The following is a 14,515-nucleotide window of genomic DNA, read 5'->3' on the forward strand; positions in this document are numbered from 1 at the left end:
ACTATCTTTTTACAAAACATATGATGAACAACCTGAAATTTCTTACCTCAGTGGTTCCCAAACTTTTTCTGAAGGACCCCCCTTCTGTAGATAAGAATCGTCCCCCTATCGCTCCCTTCTTCTGCGTTAATAATAGTAATTAGTTAAATCCCTCACAACTGGGCTTGTAACGCAAAACTAACTGCTAGCCAAGCTAACGGTGCTGATCAGCGCAAACTGTGAAGCAGCGCGGATAAAATCAAACAATGGATAAGGATACACATACATGGAGCAATAATATTATCTGGACACTGCTATATGAAGAAGTATGGCCTCATTCATTTGCCTGAGGAGAAACTTATTTGTATCGTCCCTCTTCCCATCTGGCACCGCAATAGCGCTGCGCCCCCCATTCCGGGAACCATTGGCTCAAGTAAAACAAGTCCAATTTCAACAATAAAAAATAATAAGGTGTATACATAAAACAATTTGTCAAGATCTAGCAATGATTTTAGATGTACATACATTTCCACATCTGTGTAGAAATGTGAACTGAACTGACTCACTATCTGTGGATAACTCCAAAAATCTCTTGGAGGAACATAGAGTTTAATTCGTGGACAGTTACAATTTGCTTTCACTGACAACAATACAGAGAGAGAAATAATAATAATTGTAATAAATAAGAAGTAAAAGGCAAAATATTCAAAGACCTCTCCAGAACAAACAAAAGCAGCATTTACCGAAAAGTCCAAAGCAGGAAATGAATGTAAAATAGCAATTTGGATACTGCTGTGGAAAGCTGGGGAGAGCAAATCGATCAAGAAGACTGATAATTGAGAGATGATTGAGAAGATCACAAGGCACGGAAAGCTGTTCACAAAGGGAGATTACATGAAATAATCATTTACTAAAATAGAGAGAATCTATCCTCGGAAAATCACCTTCAATCACCTTTTCAATCTGAATTCGACTGTGACCAAGGACAGCAATGATGTCTTCCGAAACTGACTTAATGATGAATATGGTTGAGATGAAAATCCAATCTGCTCTGGACTTGCTAGATGCAACACCTTGAGGTCATGTTTGAAATTACACTCCCATCGCTTTGCTGTCAAAGCTGCAATGCCAATCTTAGTGAGCGGCACCTTCACAACAGCATGAGTTTTTAATTTTAATGTAGTTAAAAAGCAGGTAGTGGGCAGGCACAAGCCTGCATACAAGACGAGGAAGGGATTTTAATGCTGCTGCTTATTTCTTTGCCTGCAAATCTTGTAAAACTTGCAAGAGCTAAAAAAAAACTGCACAAACTGGACCCACAAAGAAATTATGGAGCTGCTCTCCATCTAAGCTTAACAGACATTTCTGGTACAGTTAGAGACACAGTGGTGAACAGCAACACTACAGCAACGGGGGATAAACAGCAGGATCTCAGCTAAACACTGTGCAAGCATCTCAACTCCCGACTCGTTCCCAGTTGAATAACAGAACTCGGGAAGGAGCTTGTGATTGTGCAACCTACCTGTATGTTAAGCCAAAGTGGCAGGCTTTCAATGTTTCGCCAAAGCAGAAACGTCTTTCAATGTAGTGTGTGAAGTATTATGCACTTAGAGGAGGCCTAGAGTCGCAATTGCAACCGCAACTCGGTTTGAGATGCACTATTCTTTGTCTTGCATATTCATTGTGGACAATAATTTTGATGAACTACTCCGCAGGACCAGTCGCCAATGTGTTCTGTTTGTTGCATAAGTGGGGAGATGTCCATGTCAAACAGTGCAGAGCTTTGTATTTACTGTCTCATACAACTACCTACAAGGTTAGTTATGGGTTACATAACTATGAATGAACTGAATGGAAGCACCAAATGTTCTGCTCACTTCACTCTTGCTCCTTGCTACAATGAGCCTGTAAGATTTCTGAGCATCACTGGAAGATTCTCCTGTTCTCACGATCCGTTACTATCTACGTACAGTAGCGTTAAGGCTGCTGGCTATTTTATATTCTTATACAGCAACGGTGGGGAACCTTTTCCCCATTGCGGGCTTACAATGCTAAACAATTGCAGAAAACCCATTTGTCACTTGTTTCACAGGTGTGATCTGTCATTGCAAAAAACATTGCTGAGGAGATGCTTGTTACAGTTCTGTTTGGTCTTTGTTTTGTTTTGCCACAGCAGTGAATCCCAAATCTAATTTGCACTTAGGTCCGCTATCTGCCTCTGTGGGTCTGTGCTTCAAGTTAGTTTTTTTTCAGCCTGCCTGGCTGCTCTGCCAACAAAACAGATTTGGTATTGAATTGAATCTAGGTTGCTCAGTGCTGATAGTACACAAGCATTGGCTCATTTACCGTTTTCTCTCTTTGAAATGAAACAAAGCTACAGAAAAGGACTTTGGTTAAAGCCCTTTTTACTGCAGCCCCTCAGTTAACTGTCAAGGCAGGTAAATGGGAATCAGAACAATTCCAATACCGTATTTGCTACCATGTCATTGGTCTAATAGGTCTATTTACTCCATCTGTTTAGGGAACCTTCTAAGCGCATGAAAATCTTGCTTTTTAGGATCTCTGTCCGAGCAGAATGTTTATTCTGTTTGAAAGTGCAGCAGACGATTTATGTCACAATTACAAGGGTACAATTGAAAATGATGTAAGCTGGAACATTGTCCTTAAGAGCTGGAGTTCTTTCTTTGAGACTCGGTAGGTGGAGAAGAAAAAATGGATCAGCTATTATTGGCATCTTTGAAAGAGGATGACAGTGGCTTTAGCTTATTTGGAAGAGATGGTACATCCAGGAATATGGAGTTTTTGCTGTTTGACAAAGCAGAGTTTAGACCAGCTGAGGAATTGCCCAAATTAACCAAACGTCCAGCTCTGCCCACTGGCCCCTCAATGGTGATTCACGCAGCCATGGACAAATTATGACCAGGAGGAAGAAATAGAAACGACCAACAATGGAAAAACTACATTGGACTCACTGAAAGAGAGATTTGCAAAATGTCTTTTTGCCCTGAAAGTGCCAATCTGTATAAAGTCTAATGGGGCGTTCAGAGTAGAGGGGTAAAGTAGGAGAGTGGCGGTATGTAAAACGAATGAAAAGCTTTCAGGGACACTTATAAGCAGAGGGACGCGGTCAGAAACACCGACACCGCTCCTCAGCCGTAGGTCCTCCCAGGGTGTTATAGAGTTTCAGTGCCGCTGGAATTGGACTTTCACAATATAACCTTTGTTCCGTGGCTCCCTCCTCCTTGCTATTCAACATTTACAGAGACAGAACTTCACTCGCCCAGGGAATGGACAGGTGGCGAGTAAAAAATGAGATTGCATATGAAAGAAGAATTGAACCTGGCGAGAGTCAGAGTGGGATAAAATTGCTCAGTAGGAATTTCTGCTTGAGTAAACTTGATCTTAATGTCTCAAAGATATATCAAATAGGTAAATACAGAAAACCTTGTGTAGTTCCTATTAAGGCTTTGGAAAGAATGTAAGCCACCAGAACGCGGTGGATGTGTAATTATTTCCCCGTTCCAGCTCCAGTGCTTGCTTTGTAAAAGGACACTGAGGGTCTCAATGTTAATATCTACTCGAGGGTCTGGGCACAATGATGAAGCAGAAGAAAGCATATATGCAAGGAACTTCCCTCTCAATACATTTGATCTTGTGGTATGCTTCAGTTGTCTATATTATTCTCTGTAGTGCTGTCCACTAAAGACCTGTAACAGATGCTAACTGTAGCATAACTCCATGCTTCATCCTCCTTACCTCATCAATATTTCATTGAGATGTGGGCCGATAACACTGGTCAACCTGCAGTGTAATCATTTTAAAGAAAATATATTTATTTTCAGAGAATTTATGTCAGTGGTCCATTTTAACCATGAAAAGGAATTTGTACTCTAAGATCAAGAGCCATGTGCGTTCTGGATTCATGCCTGCTTTGTCAGTCTAGTAGTAGGGAAATGAAAATAAAATATTTGGAGTAAAGATGACCTCCTTACAATGTCTGATAGCAGCATATTTCTATATTGTTTTTCAAATTTAGGATTCCACAAGTTTATAATTGCACCTTTATGTAAACGTCTGTGTATATTGTACTTTTGTTACATTGATACTTCCTGACATATCTGGAAACAACTGGATCCTGGGTGGGATTTAAAAAAAATGTTTGTGTCCACACATCATGAATTTGTAACGATGGGCTGGCCTATTGGTCCATTAAGTTGAGTTGAAGAACTTATAAGCCATGATTGATGCCACACTATTAAGGGAGAGCTTCATGCCATGCCAAATGAAAAGGTTACTGAGACAAAAGACCTTAAATGAAGGCTGGGTTGTTATCAATTGTCTGATCTTATGTATGAAGAAATGTCCTAACACTTCACTCTCTCTTTCTTCCAGTTATCCCTTGGAGATGAACAGTGTGAAGTGACACGGAATGGCTACGAATCTAAGGAGCTGGTGTACTTAGTTCATATCTACTGCCAGGTAGGGCAAAGCAGTCCACAGTTCTTCCAGGCTGATCAACAGCAATTGATCATTTTTGTGACCATTTGTTTGTTATTTGAAGAATCTAGTCATGTGTGTCTGAATTGAAAGGAGCTGTTGTGTGAATGTCAGGTAGAAGGTAGAGAGATTCAGATTCTTTTAGTCCCCCTAAGCTCTGACGTGCTTACGTGTGCTTATAAAATTTTCAGGATTTTAGCTGTGCTGAAATATGTAGCTTTGATTGCCTCGCTTAATGGAACGGGTCAGTATGTGTCAAAGTCCTCTAATGTGGGTCACTCAGAGGAAAGGTTGCAGTGCTTCATATTTCAGACGTTCCTATGGTATTATTAAACCTTTCAGCCACTCATGTTGGCAGCATCCATAAAGTACCAATTTTACATTTGATGTGCTGTTGAATTATCTATGTTTCCATCATAGAAAAGGTTTTGAAGAAATTTGTTCAACCCAGAATTGGACATGGGTTCAGGGATAGAGTACACATACACATCAACCATTCTGAAGCTGTGTTTCAATCTTGTCCAATGACCTCTTCGATTTTGGTTTAATTTATGTTCCTCTACAGATCTTATTCCATTTGCCTGACCTTGGCAATACCACATACGTGTGTGCTTCAATACTACTTGGAAATTCCAGCTTCTTATAGCCATCGGAAAAGGGCTAAATCTACACCAGTCTAAAAAACAAAAAGAATTGAAAACATTTGGCTCTAAGCTCTGCACTAAGACAATCTAATGGTGAAAGTAGAACAGCACAGTGAGAGTGGTACTGATCCGCAGACTCAGAAAGGGGTGGGTAACCAGAAGCACCGTCTGAAACTGGGGCGGAAAATGCAAAGAGTTCCCTCCCAGCAGTGTGTCTCCCAGCCAGCTCTTTTGCGGGCTGAGCACTGCACTGCAGTCCCAGTCGCACAAGCCCTGGCTCCAGTACACACACATCTTTCTAGGCCAAATCAAAGCACAACTTTTTTTCATCACCAGTTTCACTCTGTGGGTTTTTTGAGGCTTGGAACCCTGGGTTGCTGGATAAAAAAACAAACAAGAAATCCATGGAATAACTCAAAGACAGAAAGAAAATCTTTTATTTCATGTGGTGGAATGAGCACAAGATTCTCTTGGCGTGCATGTGCTCTGTTGGAGATAAATGGCCACAATTACACTAGGAAGGACTGACTGAGATATAGATATTCTTTGTGAGAAGAAAAGATCTGTAGCAAAATCAGTTGATACCTGAGAATAAAGACTGACAGCAGTGTGGGTGAGTTTTAGTGGTCTTGACTCTGTGGCTCTTTTGTAATGTTTCCTGCGAGGTTGAACTACCAGTCCCAAATATCGTGCAGCCAGCGGTTAACCTTGAGGTTTAGTCTCGATTTTGCACCAGTCTGAAGCCTGGCGTGGTTTTCAAAATCACAGATGTGAAGGCACAGGGGCAATGTTGTGGGTAGCATGTTAAAGTACTCGTGTACTAAAGTACATTCGGGTCCTCAAGTTGTTGACTCTTCCATAATATAGGGGTTCAAGGTTTTGCTCAAATCTAGATGGAGAGAAACATAAATCCTCCAGCCGCTTTGTGTGTACTTGCAGTGCACCACAGAGGGCTACATTGTCCAAATAAAAGCTTCACCGCCCCTCCCTTATGAAACCTCACTTTTTAACCTTTCTGCAGGGACGAAGCTGGATCGTGAAGCGCAGCTATGAGGATTTCCGTGTTCTGGACAAGCACCTGCATCTCTGTATATATGACAGGCGCTTCTCCCAGTTGCCTGAGCTGCCACGTTTAGACAGTCTGACCGATCAGACAGAGGTAAACTCACATAAACACACGTCCACACAGTTTATTTGAACTGAAGAAGTAATAGTTGTGAGAGGCGAGACAAGTATGGATTACGCACACACCCGCTCCCCCCCGCACATTTTAATTTGCAAAATCAATGCTTGTGTTCATTTGGAGAAATGAGCTTCCCTTAAATATTACTCAGATTTAATTAATGTTGTCACAATGCCAATCAGTGCTTTAGTCGGCCCCTAAATGAAAAGAATGACTGGGCAAAACCTTTATGGACAGATTGCACACGGATCAAACCAAACTGGTAAAACGAGTTTATCACTGAGGAGCATTGTGTGGGGATTTAAGAATGATAGTATTACAAAGCTGCCGTCAGCACATAATTGTCCCCTCCAGTCTCCAGTCTCTCTCTGGGATTAGCTGTTCCTGCCAAATTTCCCTCCATTTCAGTTCAGTGGCAACTCCACAGCAGCAGCGACTCACTCTTTCACAAACTCTTCTTCTGAATAGGGCCTCTTCTTTGCAATTAGCTCGCTCACTACATAACCCGCCTGAATAACGTTGTCTCTACAACAACAAGGTTTTGTGAAAGCGGCTTGTTGTGATTCCAAACTTACCAAAGAGCATTGATTTTTAGACTCTAGACACATTTGTCCACCCAGCTCATTTTGTTAAGCATGTTTTGGGCGGTTTCATTACTGCTGACATATCCCAGGTTTATCTCTCACTTCAATAAGAAAATAATGGTTTGTCCATTTCTCTTGGAAAACTCGGATACATTCTCTATCAATCTTTCTCATATCATATCATTCTTTTCTTTCCAGTCAGCATCTTAATTCTGCATGTCGACAATGTGGCAGTGCAGAGAAAAACAACCAATCACAAAACAATTCAAGAAATTTAATTCCATGAGTATGATTATGCTGCGCTGCTGAGTTGGTTGGATATTTAATTGAATTGAAATAACCTGTAGGCCAGCACAGCCCTAGTTGTTATTCAACTCATGCATGATAAAATGTGCTCGCCTCATCTTATGGTACTTATTTAACACATTTGGAATGGTCTCTATAGCTTGGCTGAAATTAAGTTCAAATTAATATTCAGTTGAGCACTATTGAAGGAATGACTGTGTATTAAATGTAATGATTCTCTAACTGGCTTGTGTCTTTGTCCCTGTTAGTCCGTTTCCCAGATGTTATTGGCTTACCTCTCCCGGCTCTCAGCCATTGCGGACAACAAGATCAACTGTGGACCTGCCCTCACATGGATGGAGGTATGGCTGCGTTGTTTATTGTGAAAATTATATTGACTGGATTTTGCTTAAATAAGTGTCAAACTCTGATCACTAAAATGTCAAACACTCACTAAAACTTCCATGTTCTCCAGGTTGACAATAAAGGCAATCATCTGTTGGTCCATGAGGAATCGTCCATCAATGTGCCGGCAATTGCTGCTGCCCACGTCATCAAGCGCTACATTGCCCAAGCCGCTGACGAGCTGTCCTTCGAGGTGACGACCCTCAACTGTCTCCGTCGCCATCCCTCTCTATCTCTCTCTCTACCTGCATTAAAATGGAATATACGTGAATTTGAATCTCTGACAGATATTTCCTTGTTGTTGTCTTACATACAATACATTAACGAGTACATAACTGAATTTGTTAGATGTGGGGTAAAGAAAGGAGAGATTAGTATTGTCTTTTACATTGCAAATAGTCATTGTAAGAAAATGTGACTTTTATTTCATGTACTCTAAAATGTACCCTTTACTCTTCCCTCATCTCTTTGATGCTCTCTGCAGGTTGGTGACATTGTGTCCGTTATTGACATGCCTCCTAAAGAAGACACCACATGGTGGAGAGGCAAGCACGGCTTTCAGGTTTGCAGCTCATAAAATGGCTCTCAGGCAGGGGGTGGATACAGAAAACTCACATCAACATTTTTCCATGGCTCTTGCTGTAGAAATTCAATTACACTTAGATGTTATTGGATGTGTCATGTGGACAAAGTGACAATCTTGTTGTGTAGAACATCACAAATGCTCGGTTTGTTCAAAGACAGAGTTACAAATCCTATTTTAACTGAAGCTGTTCAGATTACAGGCTGTTTGCCTTCCTCTGTACCTGACTTCATCCATATGCATACACCGTCTTCAGTATAACCCAAAAAGAGGCTCTGCGTTCTCTTCAGGACTTTTGTTATAATATTACATCAACTCCCCCAGTTGCTGCTCTTCCTGCTACTTTAAGGATTGGAGCAAGGCAATGAGGAACCAGGCAAGGCAAAAGATCAGAATCTATTGAATCTATTTATTCTTTCTATAAATCTGATAGAAAGAATCCTAGTGCTAAGAGAGGTTTTTCGGTTGTTTGCTAAAGGAATAGGTCAATCAATGTGTGTATCATAAGGAGAAATATAAATTTTCTGGCCTTTATCTGAACATTCATTCATTCAAGCTCATGCGTACAATTTTAAGACTTTTAAGCACCCTGCTTCAGACATTCAATTAGGTCTAGCTGAGTTTTTCAGTGCAGCAACAAAGCTTGGCTTTGTGCTGGCGGCTTGGCTGAACCTCCCCCGACCTCAGCATTGACCCAGTTGGTTTTTTTTGCTGCCACAGGTTCACAGCCAACACGTTACCCTCATTCCATATTGCCCCATCGTCCTGTGTGTTTTGGCTCTCTGCCCACAAGGAGAAGTCATGCCTTCCAGGCTCACTGGCAGGGTGGCAGCCAGCAGGCAGTTACTGATCAGTTCCTTTTATACCTAAGAGAAGTAGCCAGTGATTGGAGGCTGCCGTTCTCTTCTCGGTTAACAGACCCTCTCTATCTGAACAGACATCAAGCGATGAATAGCAATTTACTCTGATAGACATTGATTAAAAGCCAACTGGTAAATGTATCAGTTGCTCTTCTTGAAGCCAGACTGAAGCTCACACTTGTGGCGGGCACAGGGGGAACCGGTCATCAAACAGCCCATGCAAAGACTGCAGTGACATAAAAAACACATCTGCAGTGCCATCTCTCTCCACTAGGAGGGTGTAGCCTGCATGACAACCGCAGGGTAACAAACACTGCAGGGTTGTGGAACTAAACCTGAGAGCTGTGCACCAGTGGAGGAAAAAAAGAGTGTACTGCAGCAAACTGACAGATACGTACAGCCATGTGGATAGTAGGGAAACGTTCTATATATTCTATAGTTCCATACAGCTAATGCAGTTGTGGGGGCCCACAAATCAGTCAGATTTACTGTAAAATGAACGGGAAGCAGCCAAGGCCATGTAATGAATCTGCCACAGAATAACTACATGCACACTTGTTCAATACCACTTTATTTCTACATTCAACGTCTCTGTCAGTAAACCAGAATCACATGACCCAACACTTGACCGAGGAGTGAAGTGTGCTAATAGTGTTTCCACTTTCTCACTGTGTTTTTCTCCAACTGTGTTTGTGCTTCCTCCTGCCTCTCTCACTGCTATTCTCTCTCCCCAGGTTGGCTTCTTTCCCAGCGAGTGTGTGGAGCTCATAAATGATAAAGTGCCGCAGTCTATGACCAACTCGGTGCCAAAACCAGGTACTACTCCTTCTCTTAAACTGCTCAGAGGAAATTTTGGTGGAAGGAAGTAATCACTGGTGGTTGTTAATGCCCCACCACTGAAATGGCTGTATTTTCAGGAAAAGGGTGATGGATGATGCGACTAGGTGGGTGGGTGGTTGTGTGTGTGCGTGCGTGCGTGTGTGTGGATCTCAAACCTAGTCCTTGAATATTATTGCAAGTGTGATCGATTTGTTGCATCAGAGAAGTGCTTTTGATGTCAAAAAGATCTTTATATTGCATTCCTGGGATAATACATCATGCATTGATAGATATTTTGTGATGATGTGCAAATATCTTAGCGAAATTTCATATTTTTCACCGACAAGCATATATAAGTAATGAAATGTTATCATGGCAATATAAAGTCCAAATTGTAAGGTTGTTGTCGTGAATGGTAATTTCTTATTCACACAGATCATCCACTTACATAGCTAATAATGTTGTATTGACTTCATGAAATTCAAATGCCATGAAAATAACTGCTGGTCTATTGCTGGTAAAAGCAGACAGATAAGCCCTTAAGTGCACCTTAAACCCTTTAACCCTCCTGAGAGCGTCTAACTGGTGCTGCACTTGAACTTTACCCTCACCCCCTCTTCACACGTTGCATATTACCGCAGCCAATGAAAATAGCAACGGGCATGTCACTTTACATTAACTGAGCTCCTTTGATCAAACCTCAAGGTCTTTCATGAATCCACGTCACATCTTCCAAATCCAAAATATTGATTAAACCAATATGACTCACTCTCGCAACCCTCCGGCTGGCTCTTTTGGTGGGCGAACGGAGCCAGAGTCTAACCAATGAAAGGCCACCAGGAATCCCAGTAACTGGATAAGTGATGACAAACCAGAGAAGAAATCGACACCGCAAAATTCACAATTATGGGGTATTATTACAGCCGCTGGGCTCCTGGTGCTGTTGGACGTCCATGTCATCTCATGTGCCATTCAAGTTTTTGATTAAGACCATATGATTGATCGGAACTGCATCTTGTGGGGGAGACGTAACAGTTGCTGTGCACACAAAGGCTTGCATTAATCTGCCTACCCACTCCCCTGCTTTTAGGCAACATTTAGGTGCTCGTTGCAGTGTTTTACTCTGCTGGACTCCATAACTTGCATATGTCGTAATTTGTTTCCTTCCAGTGTCACATACTTTATTCAAGTGCCCTAAGTACTAATTTTTAGATTGGCTTCTGTATTGAACAGCCCTTTTGCAGTTATTTGCTAGCTGTTCTAAGAAAATCAACTATTGTGTTTTTAAATGATGTATTAGATTAGAAAAACTAGCTTGTCAGCTCCCTGTTTGTGTCAGAACTGCACTGCTCGTTCTCCACGGTTCCAATACATCTTTAATACTGTCTTTGTTCGACTGCACAGGGATACAGTGTTTGCGTTTGACTTAAATTTTGCATTTGACTGTGACTCCACCTCCTCTGCCTCAGCCTCCCCCTGCTCTGGCCTGCAGCCTGCTTCATGGAGTCTCTTCCCTCCCTGTGCGTGTTGGTATACACACTTCATCCACCTTCTGCATTGCACTGACCCCTTCCCCACAAATGTGTATTTACACTTTTGAACTTGCATGGCTCTTTGTGTTTACTGTTTGGACAATTACAAGTTAGGAATTAAATATGTTAACATTTTATGTGTTTAGTGCTGAACAGTTGACTTAAGCAGGTTAGTAAAAAAAATAAAAAGAAGGTAAACTTTGGTTTGTTCAATTAGTCATGTCTGTACCTTTTGAACAGTTTGCTGCCTTTGCATTGAATAAGAATTTCAAACATACTGCACTCAAGTCCCAAAAAATGCTGCTGTTTTATTTTATAACTTATAAGTGCTTCTCTCCCTCTGCTGATTCTCTCATGACTCCATCGTCCATCCATCCATCCATCTGTCTGTTGGTCCATCTGTCCACCGGGCTGCATGCAGACTTGGAGATGGAGAGTGTAAATCAGGACAATGCATGGGTGGCCGACCCACTAAACCACTACAGCCTAAGTTCAGGTAGACAACAATCCTCTACGTGTGCTGCACTGTAAACCCTAACCAAGAACTAACTTCTAACACATCCTTTAGTAAACGTGTGACTTTTAATACCACTATACTGTAAATATGTTGGAGTACTCTGAAATTTGGGGATGTAGCTTTGGCCTGTCTTCTTTCACTACCTTAAAACTATTCTGTGTGACCTGTGACCCACTTTTCTGTAATATGGCTAGTTTTCGCTCTTATGTGGATGTACAGTAATAGTACAGCAGTTATGCCCCAGTAGTGTGTAGTGTAGTGTGTTTGTGTGTATGTGTTCGTTCTCTTCAGTTGTAAAGTCTGAATGGGGTTCTGTGTGATTTAAATCTTGTAATTATCACAGTGCTTTAGAATGTTTCAGTGTTGTCAGTTCATGGTGTATGGCATGCCTCTGAAAAGGGAAAAATGTTTTGTAGTAGATGTGCAACCTTTTCATAGCCTTCCCTCTACAGCGTAATCCTTCCAGCCCCGCTTATGCCGCCTTGGCATTTTTTGTTTTCGCCTCACAAAGTGCATGCAAATGACCCCAGGAGCGATCCAGGTTACTACAGCGTTTCCCAAAGCCGCTCAATATAGCCCGTGTCTCAACGAGGTCCTGCTGTATTTGTGTGTGTCTGTTTGGTTGACGCTGAAAGGCCACGGCAGGGGTGCCGTGGTGCTAGGTCTCAACCAGCCTTGATTTATTTAATCCTTTTACAATGAGGGGGCCTGTAAACCTATCCATTGAGGGTTAAGCTTTGTCCTGCAACAGTAAGAATCTCTGTCTCCCTCTCCATGGTGACTGAAAGAGCACATTCCTGCAGGGAGGCACACAACTATGGAAAAATTTTCTTGCTGTGCTGAGATTCACTCCATTCACCACAAGCTATTGCTGTTTCACACATAATGATGGACATTGTTGACATGCTACCCTATGCAGTTAAAAATAGGGTCATTGACATGAGGTTTTTCTTACTCCACAGCCTGTATGTCTATTCTGCCCGTCTGAAAAGAAAACTACCCCAATACACAGCACTTAAGTAAGAGTGACAGTCTGCCCTTGTTGCCTTTCCAGACAGTCCAGTAGACCCACAAGTTACTGACCCAGATGTAGTGCGCCCTCCCCCACCCACAGTGCAAGCCTTCATCATGTCTGGGGGCCAGTCGTTTGGGCAGCTGTGTGTATGTATGAGCCAAGACAGCTGGTTATGAGAAGGGGAGAGGAAGGGAAATGACAAGAGAATGTGTGAGACAGGGTAAGATGTGTCCTCCCAACCCCAAGCTTCTCACATCATTTCCTTTTGCTCCGGTGCACGGCTTCTTGTGTAAAAGCTTCAATAAGGAAGATTGTTGTTTTAGACAACATATTTGTTTGGGGGGATGTTGCTTTTGGTGAAAGTGCACTTCCTGCAAAACTTTCAGCTAATCAATGGCTAGTGGCAGTGTATAGAGCTGCATCGCATCATTATTATTTGTTTTGCTGAATATTTTTATTGAAGAAAGCGTCTGGCATTACAATGAGCATCCAGTTATGGGACAAGTTTTGACATTAATTTACACATACAGAAGGGAAGAAAAGACAGACGCAACAGAAAAAGAAGAGAACTAAAACAAGAAAGAGAGCAAGGACAGACAAATGGATAACAAACTGACCACAGCCAGCAAAGATATGTTGAAATGACAAGACAATGTAGCCATGGAGAGTCAGATTACATCAGTGTTGCTAGTATGATGATCTAAGAGGCGCAGTTTTTACAGGGTGACATCATACCACTGTACCATACCAGCAGTTGCAAAATGCTTCATGGGCTGTGGCAAGTGAAAAAAGTGGGGAGACACAGGGGGGAAACAAAACAAACAAAACAAAGAGGGGAGAAAGCTCATTCTCCGAGGCACACAACTTAGTTTTGGGTTCGTTTGATCCCGTAGATCCAGGATGTGGTGATAAATCTCAGAAACAATCCCTATTAGTGGTGTCCTGAACATAAGCAGACCCTCCCACATTAGTTGAGGAGAGGAAGGGAAGCTTTGAAACTTGTGAGAAGCAACGTGTCTGATTTGTGTCTGTGGATTTGTGGAATTGGTTTGCAGGCAATCTGTGTTGTGATGACAAACAACAAAAGCTGTTAAAATGACCATCTGAGTACAAATCAAGGAAGCATCATATGCCTTTACTGATATGATACCATACTTAGAAGGTAGAGTCCAAAAATTAGGGAGACTGGACCTAGGTCAGGTGTGTCTTGCAAATATAAAGTGTTTCCTAAATTGGTACCAAATCGTTAAATTATTGCGAACCACAGGGTTTTTGGTGAACTTTGAGATCCTGGTTGGGAGAGAGAAGTATATTAAGGCAGTAATGGAAGATGAAGTGCAGCAGAATTGAGCTTCCAGCCTGCACCAGACTGGAGAATCCATCCAGTAGCGTAAGATTGCATCATTATTGGGATTCATAAATATTCTCACCCACATCAACATCATCTTCCTGCAGTCTGAACTTTCTTCAACATTTTTTTCCACTTCCCACGGTTGAAATGGATTGTTTTCAGTGCTGAATAGCAGGTGTTTACCACATCAGCCTGCATGAGAGCTCACTACTTCCTGCATAGGTAGCATGATGGTAACTCCATGCTGCGGATGGATGTTTG

At 41.9% G+C, this 14,515-nt stretch overlaps 1 protein-coding gene across 1 annotated transcript in view; it reads left to right on the plus strand.

Annotated features, from left to right (window-relative positions):
- The window catches only part of arhgap32b (Rho GTPase activating protein 32b), a 78,034-nt gene that overhangs the window by 44,600 nt on the left and 18,919 nt on the right, over positions 1 to 14,515 (plus strand). Inside the window, exons 6-13 of the mRNA XM_076161219.1 lie at positions 4,372 to 4,458; positions 6,142 to 6,279; positions 7,442 to 7,534; positions 7,648 to 7,770; positions 8,062 to 8,139; positions 9,755 to 9,836; positions 11,309 to 11,359; positions 11,793 to 11,867. Of these exons, the coding sequence (XP_076017334.1) occupies positions 4,372 to 4,458; positions 6,142 to 6,279; positions 7,442 to 7,534; positions 7,648 to 7,770; positions 8,062 to 8,139; positions 9,755 to 9,836; positions 11,309 to 11,359; positions 11,793 to 11,867 (727 nt within the window). The remainder of the gene's footprint in view (positions 1 to 4,371; positions 4,459 to 6,141; positions 6,280 to 7,441; positions 7,535 to 7,647; positions 7,771 to 8,061; positions 8,140 to 9,754; positions 9,837 to 11,308; positions 11,360 to 11,792; positions 11,868 to 14,515) is intronic.

Source organism: Genypterus blacodes, unplaced genomic scaffold, assembly GCF_046128005.1.
Source record: "Genypterus blacodes isolate CSIRO-AG114 ecotype Tasmania unplaced genomic scaffold, CSIRO-AGI_Gbla_v1 ptg000111l_1, whole genome shotgun sequence".
NCBI lineage: Eukaryota > Metazoa > Chordata > Actinopteri > Ophidiiformes > Ophidiidae > Genypterus > Genypterus blacodes.